This window comes from Mus caroli, chromosome 15 (genome assembly GCF_900094665.2).
Source record: "Mus caroli chromosome 15, CAROLI_EIJ_v1.1, whole genome shotgun sequence".
Classification (NCBI taxonomy): Eukaryota; Metazoa; Chordata; class Mammalia; order Rodentia; family Muridae; genus Mus; species Mus caroli.
The window spans coordinates 52,801,659-52,819,026 of NC_034584.1; the positions used below are offsets into that span (position 1 = coordinate 52,801,659).

At 38.9% G+C, this 17,368-nt stretch overlaps 1 protein-coding gene across 2 annotated transcripts in view; it reads right to left on the reverse strand.

Annotated features, from left to right (window-relative positions):
- Positions 1 to 4,540: 4,540 nt before the first annotated feature.
- The window catches only part of Tmem65 (transmembrane protein 65), a 40,712-nt gene continuing 27,884 nt past the window's right edge, over positions 4,541 to 17,368 (reverse strand). For both annotated transcript variants that reach the window (XM_021183609.2, XM_029469720.1), the window contains 5 exons: positions 15,353 to 15,420; positions 11,141 to 11,195; positions 10,374 to 10,416; positions 8,069 to 8,174; positions 4,541 to 5,954 (listed from right to left, as the gene is read on the reverse strand). In XM_021183609.2, coding sequence (XP_021039268.1) covers positions 5,853 to 5,954; positions 8,069 to 8,174; positions 10,374 to 10,416; positions 11,141 to 11,195; positions 15,353 to 15,420 — 374 coding nt within the window. In that variant the 3' untranslated portion in view covers positions 4,541 to 5,852. The remainder of the gene's footprint in view (positions 5,955 to 8,068; positions 8,175 to 10,373; positions 10,417 to 11,140; positions 11,196 to 15,352; positions 15,421 to 17,368) is intronic.

Consider the following 17,368-nt stretch of genomic DNA (forward strand, 5'->3'; position numbering starts at 1 on the left):
AGAGGGTGAAGTGGAAGTTGGGGGAAAGAAGAAGGGAGAGAGGGAGCGAAAGAGCCAGAGGGCAGAGTACAGCATGGAACAAGCCTAGACCCAAGCAGGGCCTAAGCTGACACTGTGTTCCTCACTGCCATGAGCTTATAGTTTGAACTCAAAGATATAGTCAAACAAAAGGCCACTAATATATATTCCCTCCCTTTGCAACCAGGAATCTCTGTGAGGTTTTATCTTCTCCACGCAAAACGATAGCAAACAGATCAAAACGGGTGAGAAGCCAGCTGTTTCTGGTAACCTAGACATTAAAGACATTTGGAAAAACCGTAAAACTCTTTTCTCCTCACTAGCTTCTGAAAAATAATCTCCATAAAGTATGGATCACGTATGCACACACGAAGTTGGTTTGTAGTTATATTAAATGAACAAATTATTTTTATAGTATGTTTGTTGCATCTCTAACACAGTATTACATAAAAGCCATTTGGGGAATGTCAAATGTTTGTAGAATAAAGGCATCTTGAAAACAAGACACTTAAAATCTTTGGTTTGTGATACTGAATTTAAGATACAACCACAAAGCTGTTCTCTTATGAAAACACATGTGCCGTTAAGCCCAAAAGTGGAGAAATAGCACAATGCTAAGGAAATGGGGGAAGGGGAGGGGAACGGGCAGAGAGTTTCAAAACTGTAAATAAACAGCATTGGAGTGAAGCATCAGGGGAAAATGAGATTACTGTAGTCATTAGTTCCAACACACAGGCACTGAGAAGAAGCCAAGAGTATTTCTTTTCTTAAAAAGAGGGTCTCACTGTGTATCCCTGGCCGGCTTGAAACTAGATGCGCATGCTGGCCTTGAACCCGGAGCCTCCCAAGTGCTATGATTAAAAGCATGCTCCACCATGCCCGACCCTTGAGATTGATTTGTAAATAGAGAATGCATGTACAGAGTGCATTTCTCATTACGCCTTTGATTACCTGTAATAAAAACTGGCCCAGAGAACTGCCTGTAAAGACACCAGCCTGCCAGAAGCAAGATGTGTAAAGGTCAGAAGTGATGGAAATGTGAGACAGGAAAGGAGACAATCTGTTAGGATGGATACAGAGGTATCCGAAGGGCACCCTGAAGAGCCAGTCAGCACTCTAGTACTTCAGACAAGGAGCCACTGGGCGCCTAGCAAAGGCCAGTCTCCATTCAGAGCTGGGGAGCCAGTGAACAGAGGGCAGACACCTCTCCCTCAGACCTGACATTTAAAACCCAGCTAATCTTTTTCTTTTGAAATGTGGGCTCCTTCTCTGAGTCAAGGTAGAAGAAAGAACCATCAACCATGTTAGTGAAATAAACTACTTAACTTGTATTTATTCTCCCCCCAAGTAGGAATAGAGAAGAAAAGAGAGGATACTTGATCGGCATGTTTTTAAAGTCACAGCATGGAACATAAAATGTATCCGAAAAACCACTTCTGTCGTCCTGAGGTTCGGGAAAAGAAAACAAGGAAAAGGAGACAAGCATGGGAGGCATACAAACGTGAGATCTGAGGAACTGACACAACGGAGAAAGAAGAATGCTGCTGCTGGGACTTCTGGGTCAGTGTGCAAGCGGTGCTGCCTTCTGGCGTGTGTCTGAAGACAGCTACAGTGCACTCAAAAGAAAAAAAGAAAGCGAAATAAAGAGGAACATTCACAATGCACACCAAGGGGAAATATTATTTCATATGTCTGAGATTAGTGCAACATCAATTTCCTAGAATCTAGCACACTTCTCTGCACAGATGTCTATCTGTACTGTGCATGCTAACATTTTAAGCATGCATTTATTTCTATGTTCTCCCCCACCACCACCTATTTTCCCAACAGAATAAGCTTCATGAAGACAGAGACACTAAGTCTGGTGATACATGCCTCTAACTCCAGCACTCAAAAACAGAGGTGAAAGAAATGCCCTAAGTTTGGTACCAGCATAGTGAGACTTTGTGTCAAGAAAAGGAGAAAAGCGAAAACCCCTCACAGACAAACAGTAGCTATTGGTGCCTTAGACAGCCGCTAGCACACTGAATATAACCAGGCTGACAGAATTTATCAAGCAGAGCTTGAGATTTCCAACAAGATCTGATAGGTTATAGATGAGAAAATGAATTGTTTTTTGAAAAACTGTTTCTTTGTAAAAAGAATGTGAATTTCTTTGTTAAAACAACAGATAACACAAAGTTCGTAAGAATGATGTCCTATCGAGTAAAATCATAAGGAGCACACATGGACACAGCTAATTCAAACCCACAGGTAGGTAATGCTGTGTCTTCACTGTGCCTTGGTTTACCCGACATAAAATAAGGCAACTGCACCAACAGTGCTGTTGGGATTCACTGTGGTAAGATGTGTGAAACACTGCAGCACAGAGCAACAAGCAATGGTAATAAAAAGGGAGGAAATGATGTTACTGCCACTGGAATCCAAAACACATTTCCTATCTTTTCAAATAATTCATGGTAAGAATGGGAATTCACTTTCTAAATCTACACAACTCGGGGGGGGGGGGGGGGGGCGGGCAGACTAAGCAATGGTCCCCAGAAAGCAGAGCACCTCAAAAGAGGTGGGGATGAAAAACTATAATTCTATTCCCCCAGGTACTTTATTTCAAAACAAAATACAGCACAGTAAAAATGTCCATAAATAACGTGGAATTCTAACCTAGGCAGATTTGCTTCAAAACAGCTTACATAAACATTTGGTGTCAGACAGAAACTTGTATTGTCTTTTGTTATTTGTGGGAAAGGAAGGGTCAGTTTTCTCTATGAGTGTAGCAGCCCTGACAAGCCAGCCACACTCCAGAGGAAGGCCACTCAGCCAGGACTATTTGGCAGCACAGTTTGGCCTTGGTGGGATGGAGGGTGGGGGTGAGTGGGGTGGGGTGAGGTAGGGGCTCAAAGTCTGGTGTGAAAGGGGCCTGGGAGGAGTTAGGGAAGGAGTGGGATCAGATCAAGGCTTACTGTAAAATTTAACCCTCCCACTGCTTTCACAGTGCCCTGCATGGAGACAAAGCCTGAAGTGAACTGAGCAGCCTGAGCAATCTCCGGGGCTTGGAAGGCCTGGCACTGCGACCTAGCGCTCATTCACAGCTGTTTCATGGAATCATCCTTCTCTCACACTCCACAGGGTTCACATCAGTGGGAGCTCTAAGAGGGGGCTGGATGGGAAACCGCTCCAAATGCAGATGCAGAAGCCGCATCATAACAAACCTGCATTCATTCATTAATCCTGCTTCCTTCTGTCATAGAATAACCCAGAGCCTCTGAGATTAATAAGAAAACCAAATTTTAAAATCAAAACCACATTCCAAATGTCTTAAAAGATATTTTTTTTGTTCAATTCTTTCATAAAAACATTGGTCACTATTTAACATACAGAGGCAACAGAATGCACCCGGTTTACATGCATCAACAAGTCCATAAATCATAATACACAAACACCATGGATTCTGAACAGACAGAACTACAGCAGCGCATGATGCCGGCCGCTGCAGCTCTAACGCTGATAGAGAACAGCTGCTATGAGAACGAGGGCAGTCCAGTTTCAGCTGGCATCAGAGTCTCTGTGGTGAAAATCGCTCAACACGGGTTGTATGGAGTCCTTAACTTAAAGGGGCCACCTTCAGAAATCACAGTGTGCAAAGGACCATGTTAGGTCAGAGCCAGAGCTCGAGAGAACGAGACTTTAATTTTGTTTGTCTGCTTTTGAAAACGAAGTATTGTAATGATTGAAAGCATTTTATTGATTAAATATGATTCAAAATTTTTGACTGAAAATTAGCATGTCTTTCATATGAAAGTTACACCTTCCATAAGTGAAGTTTTCAACAAAACTGGCATAATTCTGTTAACAGAAATTTTGGTAATAAGGAGGAGGAGCTTTTTCAAGAGAAAGAAAAAAAAATCAACAATCCAAAGTGCTTTCTAAACTCCAAGACAAGTTTCTGGAGATGGTATTTAATACAAAGGAAAGGTAAGCACCACAATACAGCGCTCAGAAACAAAGACAGGAGATGCCACCGATACACAAGGGAAGGAAACAGCATTCACGTGGCTACACAGAAAGTAAAATATGCATTCCAGCCCATCACCTGGAACCTTGTGCTTGCTGTCGTGGGACATGTGAACAAAGATACAAAGATGAATCTGTCTGCCACCTCAAGTCATGTGATGCTAGTCTGACCAAAGGAGAATATTACTTGTGTCTCTGAGAATTTGATGTTTTTGACTTTTATGCTATCTTTCCTTAAATTCTATGGTAAATGGACAGGACAAAGTGCAAAGGGCACAACATGTAACAGGCTTTCTTACGGAAAGAGTTCCAGGTCAGCCAAGGCTACACAGAGAAACCCTGTCTCAAAAAAAACAAAACAAAACAAAACAAACAAACAAACCAACAAAAAAGGAGCCCAAAGTAATTATGTGCAAACAAAACTCCAAAATAAGATTTAGAAAGCATAGTCATGTGAAGTTTGTCTTTTCCATCTACTTAGCAAACATAAATAATTTTAATTCCCCAAGGATTAAATTCTAACTTCAGTTTCTCTCTTCCATATGTTCAATTATTCTGCTACATGTAACTTTTTAGCATGTAGAGCAAATGGGAAAAGGGGGGGGGGGTGTTCAGCAACTAAAGCTCAGGATTCTCAGGTCAGACACACGACACAGCCGTGCGCGCGCCACCAAGGAGAGAAAGGACTTCTCCTTGTGCTACATTTGACCAGACTAGGTAGCAAAATAGAAAATACGTGTTGCTTCTAAAATATTCATCAAGAAAAAAAGTCACAAAGCATGATCTAATGAGATTAGGATTCTGAGCATGGGATATTTTGGCTCCTTCCATTCCATGAGACAATAATAACACATCAGGGGAAACTCTTTCCAAAGCAATAGAACTGATGCTTCCTGAACCTTCCCAATAGCACTGGAACTTTACCATCCACTCCATACAACCTCCTTGAAATTTTCCATTTTCTATAAAAAAAATTATTTTAGCCTAATTTCCGAATGTCATTATAAATTTCTTAGTTTTCCCTACTCTCTTAATCCCTATTTTAAGAGACAGGACATATCCAAGCACTGCCTTTCTCTCACAAACCAGAATTCACTGTGTGGTTGCTCAAAGTTGGGAAATTAAAGGTAAAGAGCCAATCAGAAATAAGTACACTTGTTAGCATGTATGGTTTATGTAAAAGGGAGGCCAGAGAATTGTTCCATCTGATTAACCTCTGGCTCTTAAGACAGCATGGCTCAAAATTAAAGTGAATCAGCTATACTTAAAACACTGCTTCATGTTGGATAGATGTGAAAGGTTAAAAATTGAATGAATTTATATGATTGTGAATGTTCACTGTGAATTAACACAGAAGTAACACCACCGGACAGGGAGTTAAAATGTTAACTGATATTAAACATCTTAAATAATTTGGAGAAACCTCAGCATTGATATAACCATCAGGAAAAAAAAATAAAAACATAAATAGGTATTCCCGTGCATGTTATGTAACAAATATGCAAACCCCAAGTCAGAACAGTACAGTACAGTACCAGTGACTGAAAGTCAAATAATATCTTGATACATAGAGAAGGGAAAGATGACATGTTGACTGCCATTGATGGAAAGCATCTCAACAATTTACATAAAATGATCCTAAGTAAGTTTAAAAAGATGTCTTAAGAAGACCAAGCCACAATAAGTTAGTGTTTCCATAGTACATGCTGAGTTACTTGATCCCATATCTAGACACGGCTACTGTCTTCACTGCTAACCGTGGGACAGCAGAGCTAATGATGAGGTACAGTAGTTTACATCTGCTTATAGGTGTTCTAAGGTGGTTAGTCTGTTGTTTCCAGTTTCTCATCCTCTTCACCTCCTCCAAAGAAAATCAACGGGAACATTCCTAGAATGCAGCCGATCGTCACCCCAACAGCCTTGCCCTACGGAAACAGAGAGAGCACTTCTTAAAATTACATGTCCCGAAAAGAGGTATCCTTGCTTAAAGACTGATGACAGCAGCCCACTGCCATACACTATGGAATTCCCACTGCAACTGTATTCCTATTGATTACAGAAACCTACGTATTAAAATAAGCTACCAGATGTTCAAGAGCACGTCATTTTAAAATTTAAAGGAACAGGAGGGAAAAAAAAAAAATCAACATGACATCAAAGAAATATTCAAGTACAAAACTGTGTAAATCGTATGTGTTTTTAATATCAGAAGGCTGAAGCACGGGAGGAGAGTGTGCCAGCTATTCTCAGTGCATCTGGACTCAATACCCTTGTGTCCTGTCCTTCAGCACTTAATCCCATATATGCTAAGTTATACGTAGATACAACCATTATAGAAACTGTTTCTCTCTGCTTCTCTGCCCTGTGTGCCATGTTTTCGAATACCTCCGTGTCCAAGGCGCTGCATACACTCTATATAAAGACCTTCAAATTCCACTGAATAGTGGGTTCTTGACTCCTGAAAGCTCTCCTAAGCATAAGGAACCTCCCCTGACATTCCACAACTGAGAGATGACACTGAAGGGTTCTACTACTGATGATTTAAAAATTCAATGTTAATATTTGTGCATCTTCATAGACTACGGTCATGAAGTCTTTCACACTTGACAAAACTACAAATGTGCAGTGCCAATTTTAATCATGTATGTATGTGTATATATCACACTAAGACTTTTGAAATCTACATTATGAAACCTACATTGTGAAAAGTTTTAAACTTTTACTTCTATAAATGATTCCAAATTTAACATTCCTGATGGCTATCAAATTTAAGCTTTTCAATTAGGTTTCCTTTCTTAAAAATACCTATTTTATTATTTTAAACTATTTGTGTGTATGTATGTGTCTTTGTATGTGAATATGTGTGTATGAGTACAGATGCCCACAGAGACCAAAAGAGGGCACTGGACCCTGGAAGTGGACTTATGGGCAGTTGTGAGCAAGCCCTGAGCGCTGGAAACTGAACTTGGGTCCTCTATTAGAACAGTATACATTCCTAATGTATGAGCCATGTCTTCAGCCCCTCAGTTAAGTCTTCTTCTTTCATACAAAAGTTATTGAGGTTCTACTGTACACTAAACTCTGTGCCGGTTAAACCCGAGACAAGGACTGATCACACAGAGTTGATCTTTCCTCCTGGAGCTCCTGGTTAGAAAACAGAGAGACAAATAAGTCCCATCCGACATTGCAGAAGCTACGCTAGCTACATAATCTGCAACATGGAAGGAAATGTTTTCTCTTGGATAGCATCCAGTTAGCAATCTACCAGACTATCTGTAATAACTTTCAGAGTAGACATCAGCATTTTGACAATACTGCATACAACACTTTTTCAGTCTGTTACTACGGCATTCTGTTGTTTGCTGTGGTGCTATGCCTGTGCTTTATATTAATAGTTAAATCTGCCAAGCTCACTATGTAACTATTTTTAAAGGGACTATAGTTTCAGAGATATAACAAGAAAACTTTGTTCTGTCCAGATACTAATAAAGTTAATCTTAAATTCTTATTTTGATATAAATATTTTGTTCATTCATATTTCAACAGAGAGACCATTATATGGCTCCTGGCTGCCCTAGGATATGACCGTTGCTAAGAGAACCCCAACCGTCCACCTATTCTGTTAAAATGTCTTACACTATCACCCACAGTGACCAAGGGTCCCCTCTTGCTCCCCTTAGAAATGCTAGACCAGGGGTGATCCTTGCCACCACTGACATTTCAATCCGTTACTATTTGACCTTTCCTCCCCTAACAGTCCAGAGACATGCTCAGAAGTGACCACCAGTGAACAACTACAGTAGAAATGGGAATCACTTCCAGAATGAACAATGGATTCCAACACCTTTGGGTGCTCCAGCCCTGCATATTAACCAAGCTGAACAATGTTTTACAAAAATCAATCATGCTTATACAAGGATAAAGGGATAACGAATTATTTTTCTGAGAATGTCCAAGGCCTGGATAAAACTCAAATCAACTACAGTCTTGAAACTGCCATGCTGGACAGTAGGTGCAGCTTATAAGACACACAACTTACCAAATGTGTGCTAACACGTGTTTGCCACATGTCAACTTGCTTTGGTGTAAGATCAGGAATCGAGAGGCCTAACCTGGACGCCAAGGCCTCAACATAACCTGCAAGGCTTTAAGAGAACAAGAAAACGAGAGAGTTTAAGGAAGCATGCAAATGTATGCACAGAGTAAAACCAATCACTGCAAAGAGAAGCCAGAGTCTGTCCCTGTGCTTATCACGCTAGACAGCAAAAAAATTACAGCTTCCATTTTATTATGTATATATAACTCTAGCTTAAAATACTTTCAAATTCACATTTAATACATAGTGACTAAGAACATTTAATCTTTATCATTATCTTTAAGAGAACAATCATGGTTTTATTTTTTTATTTATATATATATATACACACACATATATATACATATATATATATATATATGTATGTATATATATATACACACACACACACACATATAATTGTTGCACTCCAAACTCAAAGTGTTTGATCCTATGATTTAATTTGATAACTATGATCAGAAAGTAACAGTTTTTTATCAGACTAATGTACTTAAGAATGACAGACCAGAACTTTTAGACTAACAGGAGATGTGATCAATTCTAAGTCAGCTTTAATCTTGTTTTACGTACTATCTGAAAGAAAAGAGTTTGCCAATTAGGCACACTGACAATAATAAGATACATTCTGGCTTCAGATGTCTTCAAAGTGTACATCTAGGGACACGTATAAAGTGACGTCTGTGAGAGAAAGGAAAACTGGAAGGAGAAACAGTTCTCAAACATAGAAGCTCTTCATAAAAGTCTTTAGACCTCAATCTAAAACTAAGTGGCTTTACAATCTATCCGTTTATTCCATCAATGCATCAGAAAGGTATACAGAAGCTATAATAGTGTCAATAGTAAGCCAAAGGTTTGGAAATGGTAAATGAAATGTCAAAGAGTCTGTATCAAGATAAGATTTATGTCAAGAATTCCAGGAATATAAAATTCTTATCATGGCCCTACAGGAAAACAAAACAAAACAAACCCCTTAAAATTAGCTTTGGCCTCAAACTCAAGTGCAGATGTCTAATGTTAAGTGTCAGATCACATTGGACAGAGCACAGGGCTAGAGAAAGAACCCAAGGAGCTCAAGGGGTTTGCAGCCCCATAGAAGGAACAACAATATGAACTAACCAGTACCCCAGAGCTCCCTGGGACTAAATCACCAACCAGAGTACTCATGGCTCCAGCTGCCTATGTAGCAGAGGATGGCCTAGTCGGTTATCAATGGGAAGAGAGAGAGGCCTATGAAGGCTCTATGCCCCAGCGTAGGGGACTGCCAGGGCCCAGAAGAGGGTGTGGGTGGGTTGGTGAGCAGGGGAAGGGGAGAGGGGATAGGGGTGTTTCTGGAGGGGAAACCAGGAAAGGGGACAACATTTGAAGTGTAAATAATGTAAATATCTAATAAAAAATATACTGGAAAAAAGGGTCAGATCACTTATAAGACTGTCTCTTCTTAGACTATGAGCTGAAATTGACTCCTACTAGATACAAACGACAAAATACATGACTTGAGTAGCCAAAAGAGGAGACAATGTCAATGGCAGAGGAGTGGGGGAGAGACATTTGCCCTAATACTGAGTGCCAACTTCTCAGCTTTCACAAGCCCAGGAAGCAGCCCAGGCCATCTGCTACCTGAAAGAAAGCGAGAAAGCTGGCTTTTCAGTGCAGCCATCCTCCTTTTGTGTTATCATTCCTACCATATAAAAGAAAGAGAAATGACCAAGTAAACATATGTCTGCAGGCTGGGGGTGGCTCAGAGGTGGGGTGCACTCTTAAGGTGCGTAAGACCCCATGTCCATTCTCTTACCATGAGAGAGAAGCGGGGGGGGGAGGCAGGGGGTGCAGGGAAGAGACTTGGACATTGTTTCTTTTGCAGGTCAGTGTCTTCAAATTTGGGTCATATCTCTTTATCTTTGCGATTTTTGTAAGTAAAAGGAAATGGAACAATGACAGAGGTTTGCTTTTGATTCTCTGTTCCCATTGTAGATGTCCACAAAATATATCCTTTATAAATAGAAATTCTATTTTGCTTATATAGTGACATGGTTTTATCTATTCTTGGAACCACTATTCAGTTTTATTGGCACATTGTCCCAACAACTATATTTAATGTACTACTGATTTAGAAACATTAAACTTAAACTTTTAGTTTCAAAACCCAAGAAAAAACAGTTGTCCTTTTTAAAGGCACGTTAATTAGAGAATAATAAAGACAAGAACATGTAAGTACACAACTGCAGAGATGAATCATGAATGAACCTACCCCAGTCCAGCTAAATCTGAAACAAGATTTCCCAAAGCAGCAGCTGGAAATTTGAAAAACACACAATGAATTATCAAAAGCAAGCCAGCAAAGGTCACAGTATTGTTATCATGTGAGAGGCACTGAGCCTTGGTCTCCTGCAGTCAACCTATTTCTTGGCTGTAACAACTATGTTCCAAGTGGCTCAGGGATAGTTCTACGTGCCAACAGTTTAAAATGGAGCATAATCCTAAAGTTATAATATTCTACCTCCATTGATAGAGTGTTTACCTATTATAGCCGAAATTTTCTACTCTTATTTCAATACTGAAATTTCGGAGTTTTGTCTTTAGTGTGACGTTTGCTTCAGGAAATTTGAATATTGGAAGCTCAAGGATAAAGCCAGGTTGGCCCAACTCAAGAAAGTAAAGAAAGGAAGATACTTCTTCTAGATTCTTTTTTCTATTCAACTTGAAAATAATTAATTTAATAGTGATAAAGGGTAAAAATATTTAGGGTAATATTGAATTATGAGAAAAATGCCTTAACATAGATGATTTAGTTGAGTTCTGTTACCCACTAAGTAACATAAATTACTTACAATTTCTCAGGGGGAAACATACACAGAAAACTAAGAGCCAGAAGATTAACATTAAAGATACCTAAGCAAATAAACAACTCGAGGAGCAAATTCATTTAAAATAAATTATTGTCTTCTAAATCTAACTTACTGACATTTTTAAACTATATGCAGACAATAGAGTTTAACATTTGCTATTATTAAATACCTGCCATTGTTGAAATTCCCAAGATAATTCCAATAGACAATTCAATTTGGGTTCCCTGAAAAGTGATTGGGAAAAAAATTAAAGTTGAGATGGCTATAAAAGAATATCAACATGTTAATAAGAACAGACAGTGTAGTCAATATGCTGCTACCACACAATTACACCCAAAAATATCCATGTATGTGCACAGCATGAGATGATTCACTTAATTATTCCTACATATTCTGTTAATTCTATATTTATATCTTTATATATTTACTGTATTATTCTATATTTTAATTATGTATACATATACATTCATGATGAAATAACCAATCACATTTTATCCATTAAAATTGTGCCTTCTAAAAATAAAGAGCCACACATGTAGTAATAAATTCATCATTAATAGTCTAATTTCTAGATTCTTAACTTTACTTTTTTTCTTATTTTTTAAAGATTTATTTATTTATTTTGTGTATATGAGTACGCTGTACCTGTCTTCAGACACAACAGAAGAGGGTACCTAATCCCATTACAGATGGTTGTGAGCAACCATGTGGTTGCTGGGAATTGAACTCAGGACCTTTGGAAGAACAGTCAGTGCTCTTAACCTCTGAGCCATCTCTCCAGCCCTTAATTTTACTTTTCTATCTCCCAGAAATACATTGTAAAGCTCTCTGAACACAAAGATGGATGCATAGGTGCTAAATTCTGTAACATATTGCTCTATTGCTCAATATATCAAAAGATTTGAAAGACTACATGATTTTCTAGGAAAACCCCCACTAGATAGATTTTCCTCAACACCTTTGGTTCCTTAACCATTAAATAGCGTGGCTGGGATTTGTGTGTTTTCATGGGGACAACATTCACTGTCAACAACACTGACAGATCTGCAGTAATGAGACCTGAGTAATGAGGACCCACTGGGTCTGCTCATTGGAGGTCCCCACATTTCTATTCCCCTTGGGTAAAAAGGAGGAGCTCATGTTTCCCACCCACTTAGCAGAGGTGGCACTGAGGTGACAGGGATGCATGACTCCCGGCTGTCAAACAGAGGAGGTCCTAGGACTATTCTAACTCAGTTCCAATCCTTGATGAAGGTAAACTTAGCTTTCGCTAACTCCCTAGAAGACTAGCATTGGACATTTCAAATCAACTATCACTATAAGAAAAAGAGGCTGTCTGATATGCTGCATGAGCCCAGTGCTCAACAGGCAGGCAGTCCAGAGCTAAAAGCCTGGGTGACACTTCTTCAATTCTCTGCCCCTCCCTCCACTCTCAGTCCTACCCCTTGAAAATGTAATTCTTGCTGATTATGACCAAACAGCCCGGTGCACCACTCTCCTAGACACATAAAATAATTAACTTCTGAAGGCACCTAAAATAGTGGATTTCTGAGGAAAATAAAACGGAGAGAAAAATAACAAAGATACATATTTTCGTGTAAGTGCGAAGACAGTAGAGCACTACTACAGAGCTGTGCACAAGTAAATCATAAATGTGACAGCACCCTTAACAGTGGTGAGCCACGGTCAGTAACCCCAGAAGAACCTGTGAAGGCATCCGTGTGAGCTGACGGTGCAGCTCTGTGGGCAGAGTATCTACTAGCATGCACGAGGCTCCAGGCTTGGCCCTATCACTCCCTACACAAAGTGACAGTAAGGAACAAGAAGTGGGGGCTGGAGAGACGGCACAATGAGCACAGGGAGGCTCACAACCATATGTAGTTGGGTCCAGTGGCCTCTTCTAGCATGTCAGCCAGCATGCTCACATACATCAAGTAAATAAATAAATCTTAGGGGAAAAAAAAGAGAAGAAACAAGAAGTGTGTGCATGCTTTACTGCTTGGGGAACAACTCCCTAAATTTATTTATAATAAAATATTATCTTTATTTTGCTCTGTGTTCCGAAAACTTTTATTTTAATAGATGAGATAAGAATTAGAAATAAATCTCACCAGTTATTAAAGTTAAAACTATCACCATAACTACTCTTACCTTACAATTAACCTATTCGTAAAAAATTCTATCCTAATTGAATTGTAAAACAAATCAATTCCCAAAATGGCTAAAATATAAATTACAAAAAACAATCCAGTAATATACAATTATAATAAGGCTGAACATTACTAGCAGCCAATAATAAAGGTCTATTATAGCTGATATAGAGAAATTTGACTACAAAGCCAAGAAGGCACATCTAAGAGAAGGAGGAGGGTTAGTTTATAACATGACAGGGCAGAAGACTCCATAACTCGTCCTGTCTGAAACACTCACATCTGCTCCACAATGAGAAAAATCATCTGTGCTTTAAGACGTGGTAAAGAGCAAAGACAAAACAAAAGGAAAAGACACATCAGAAGCCGGCATTCTCTTCAGAGACTCTTCCATTGTGTTACTCATCTGTGTTCATCTCTAGAGTCTAAGAAAACACCTCATTGGAACTTGTCACCCTCTCGAAAATAGCCTTCCATTACAGAGACTGAATCTTTGTCAAAACCAGTATTACTCTTCATCGGGTGCTGAAGTCAGTGATTTAAGATACTTATTTCAGCAAAGGCTGGGGATGTGTCCTTGAAGATGGATTTTATGTAAACAGGTTATTGGTAACCTGGAGTCAAGAATCTCAGGTCTGGAAAAACACTCTCCTCTGATATAAAAGGAATGAGGCACAGCCACGAGGAACACAAATAACAAACAACATTGAACTGAAGTCTCTGGTCTGTTTTGCTGGGTTTGGTCTAGTCCTATGAATAGCTCCATCTGCACACAGACACTCATCATCAGCTTTTTATAAGATACTGCACAGGGTCTGATTAGAGATCTAACAAGTTATTAACTCCCATTCTCCTGTCTCTCTTCAAACTACTGCTACATACTCCCCTTTATTCAATATGGAGCTTTTATTATAAGTAGATATGCTCTGCACTAACAACAGTAATTTAGACAACTCAATGTTAGTAGCCTGAGAAAAGCAGTGCAGCTCTAAATAATTAAGTACTCATCTGACATTCGTATATACATTGAACCATTTTCTTCTCATATGTATACTAGGGAAATAATCCTAAAAATGACCATTCTAGAATTATATCTTATACCCACTCAATTAACCTGTGTCAGCCTTTGTAAGTCTGGTCTTGCCACAGCATGACACCAAGAAACCCTGCAGAGGTGCTTATGACACCAAGCTGTGCACAGCCAGAGTCATTGTGACTGCTGACTACAGCTGACATGCTGCTGTGACCCCTATACCTCTCTTAAACCAAATGGACAGTTGGACTGCTGGAAACCGGGCCCTCATTAATTTGGATGCAAGGCTAGACCCTATAGCAACTACATCATCTCTAATGAACTGATTTTACATTTTAAACAATGCCTGTAGCCTATAAAACAATTATGTAAGTTACTTTTTAAAGTTTCTATTTTACAACTAAATCTATTTATCTTCATTGATAGTACAGGTGAATTCTAAAACACCAAACACTCTTCCATCTCCCCTCCCTTCCCGCCACCACCCACCCTTCTCTCTCCCACCATCTTTCTGGGTAGTTTCCTCAATAATAGTTCATAGAAAATTGTTCAAGTTAGACTCTGTGAAGCTCACAATAAATTCTCAGCGTCCTAATTCAGAAAAGCATTGTTTTGCAAATGCATCTCAGTAAAGCTCTCCTTGGGACTTCAGACTGGTACACAGAAAGAAATAAGTAATGTATACTTTCTTCTCTTCCGAGGATTTAGGTAGCCTTCAGTCTATTTACTGCTAATATCCAAAATAGTTGAATCCATAAAGCATTCTAGAAGTACAGCTAGAGGGAACTTTTTATAATACTACACAACACAACGAAGGTGGAAGATGTTGCAACGTGAATCTTAACACATTTCAGGATTAAGTGCTGAGACTCAAGCCTTGACTACATCCCAAACATCTAAGGTAGTCTAGAATGAGAAAATTCAACAAGGAACTAACCAAATACCCTCTATATGTGATAACAAATACTAACACAACTGAGAACCCCAGATTTGCTACACACAAATGTTAGAAGAGAATTGTATAAACCATAAACATTTGTCTATATGCCTTGCCAAAAGTTTTATGATTAATATACATGATGCTTTAAAATTGAGCTTGCTCACTGTTAATTAACTTGACAGGTATAATATATAAGTTATTAGGAAAATGTAGAGCACACTAATTTCTTTACTCAAAATACAATTGGTGAGGACTTACTGCAACAATCATAATTGCGTTATCCAAAAAGCCAAACCCTACGAAAGGTATCGCATTGTGGAAGAATACTGAAAAACATCAAAACACAGAAAAATATATTTTAACTTCTTGGTAACTTTAGAATGAACAAAACAAGCCATGTGATTAAAGAGCTAAAACAACCATAGATCCTGTTGCTGCTGTGAGTTTACTTGACAGGAGTTATGCTGGCAAACAAAACACAAATATGTAACACAAAAAACCAATTTTTCGGCCCTTATGTTTTCTCACGGGCAATGCAAGTACATATAGTTCATGGGAGAGTAAGTCTGTAAACACGGGACGCCCCCACTTAACCTGACACATGCTAGTCTATTTCTCTCTTGTGCCTGAGGACTATCACAAAACTACTAACCTCTGTATTTGTAATAATAATTTTTAAAAATGCCTACATTCAAATTCCAGGGAAGTTATTTAACCATTTTTACTCCCTCGTCAACTCAAAGAATTTTTAAGAAAAGACAACTTCACCTGACATCTATGTGCAGTCCTTATCATCTCAGACTGAAACTGTAAGAATCAGTATTTGCTCTGTATCAAATGTGGCTTAAAGGCCTCTTCCTGCCAAAGACACTTCTCATGTCATCTATCGGTACACAACTTAAAACCTGGATATTCAACGTCAAAGTAGCAAAAACATATTTTATTTTATTTTGTAATTCCACCTCATTTTCTGAAATTTACACCTTTAGCAAACTATATAGCGCCTAGGGCACAGCAGATGCTCCAAAATAATTACTTACAGCAAGCAAGGACTACTAACCTGAAAAAGCAGCTAATTTCATATTTAGACAACTGGAGGAGGCTGTGAAACAGCAAGCTGGGAACAGGAAGAGACTATTCTAACTAACCTTTACAACTGCAGCGGCGTAGACAATGGCAGATCAACTGGCGACTGTTTTCAATAAGCATCAAGAATCTGAGCTTTACCCTCTATTTAAAAATAGTTCTCCCTTAAGCCAGTTGGTTATATTTGCTAGTGTCTTCAGATTCGATGTAATTAAAGTATAATCCAGAAGTTATGAAAACATGATACTGCTGTGGTGAGCTCTACCATCGGAAATGCTACGAGGCAGGGATTTAAAAAAATAGACACTTCTACCCACAACTACTCTCAAAGAAATGTCACATCCAGCAAAATGATATACACCACCATGTATAGATTATTACATTGATAGTACACGTTAGACAAATCCAGTCATTTCAGTGCCACTTGTCACAGTAACAAAGTTCATGACGAAGAGCAGAATATTCCACTGTGATTATCACTGCGAAAGCTATCAAGATGGTAAAAGCCAACCATTGCATTCGTGGCATGGGATTCACTCAAGACCCAGACTTCTAACGTCTCTGGTTTTTCTCCTGCGTCCACTGGATGCCTCTTGAACATCCTGACTTTTTATAGTAAACAACTTCCAAAACACCCACCACACACACACACACACACACACACACACACACACACAATCCTAACTTCATACTACAATATACATTTACTAGGCAAAGGAGTACACTGGAAATTTTACAGTCAACCACTAAGTGTATATAGAGACAACCTTCTCTGTGGTCTCTGAAACACAAATATGGCAGAATAACGAGGAAATCAACTGAGATCACTTACTATGCAAATAACACGATGGCATCTCAATAAGATGTTAATGGCATTAAATTAAGATGACATTGATTGTTTCCTGGGAAATGCCTGGTCAGTATCACTAAGGCATGCTGCCATATTAATCAGCTTGAACTATAGAATAGGTCTTTTATCTTTATATTTAAATAAATCTGTCAAATAAATAAATAACTACTTTTAATTCAAAGGAGAAAAATTAAGTTTCTCAAAAAACAAAAAGTATGCACTGGGTACCCCACTGGGAACTCGAGCACTGGTTGCATCAGAGAACAGTTAGCCCAAATCTAAAATTAAGTTCCCCAGTCACCCAACTAAATCCAACACATCCTTTTGCCAAGGAAGTA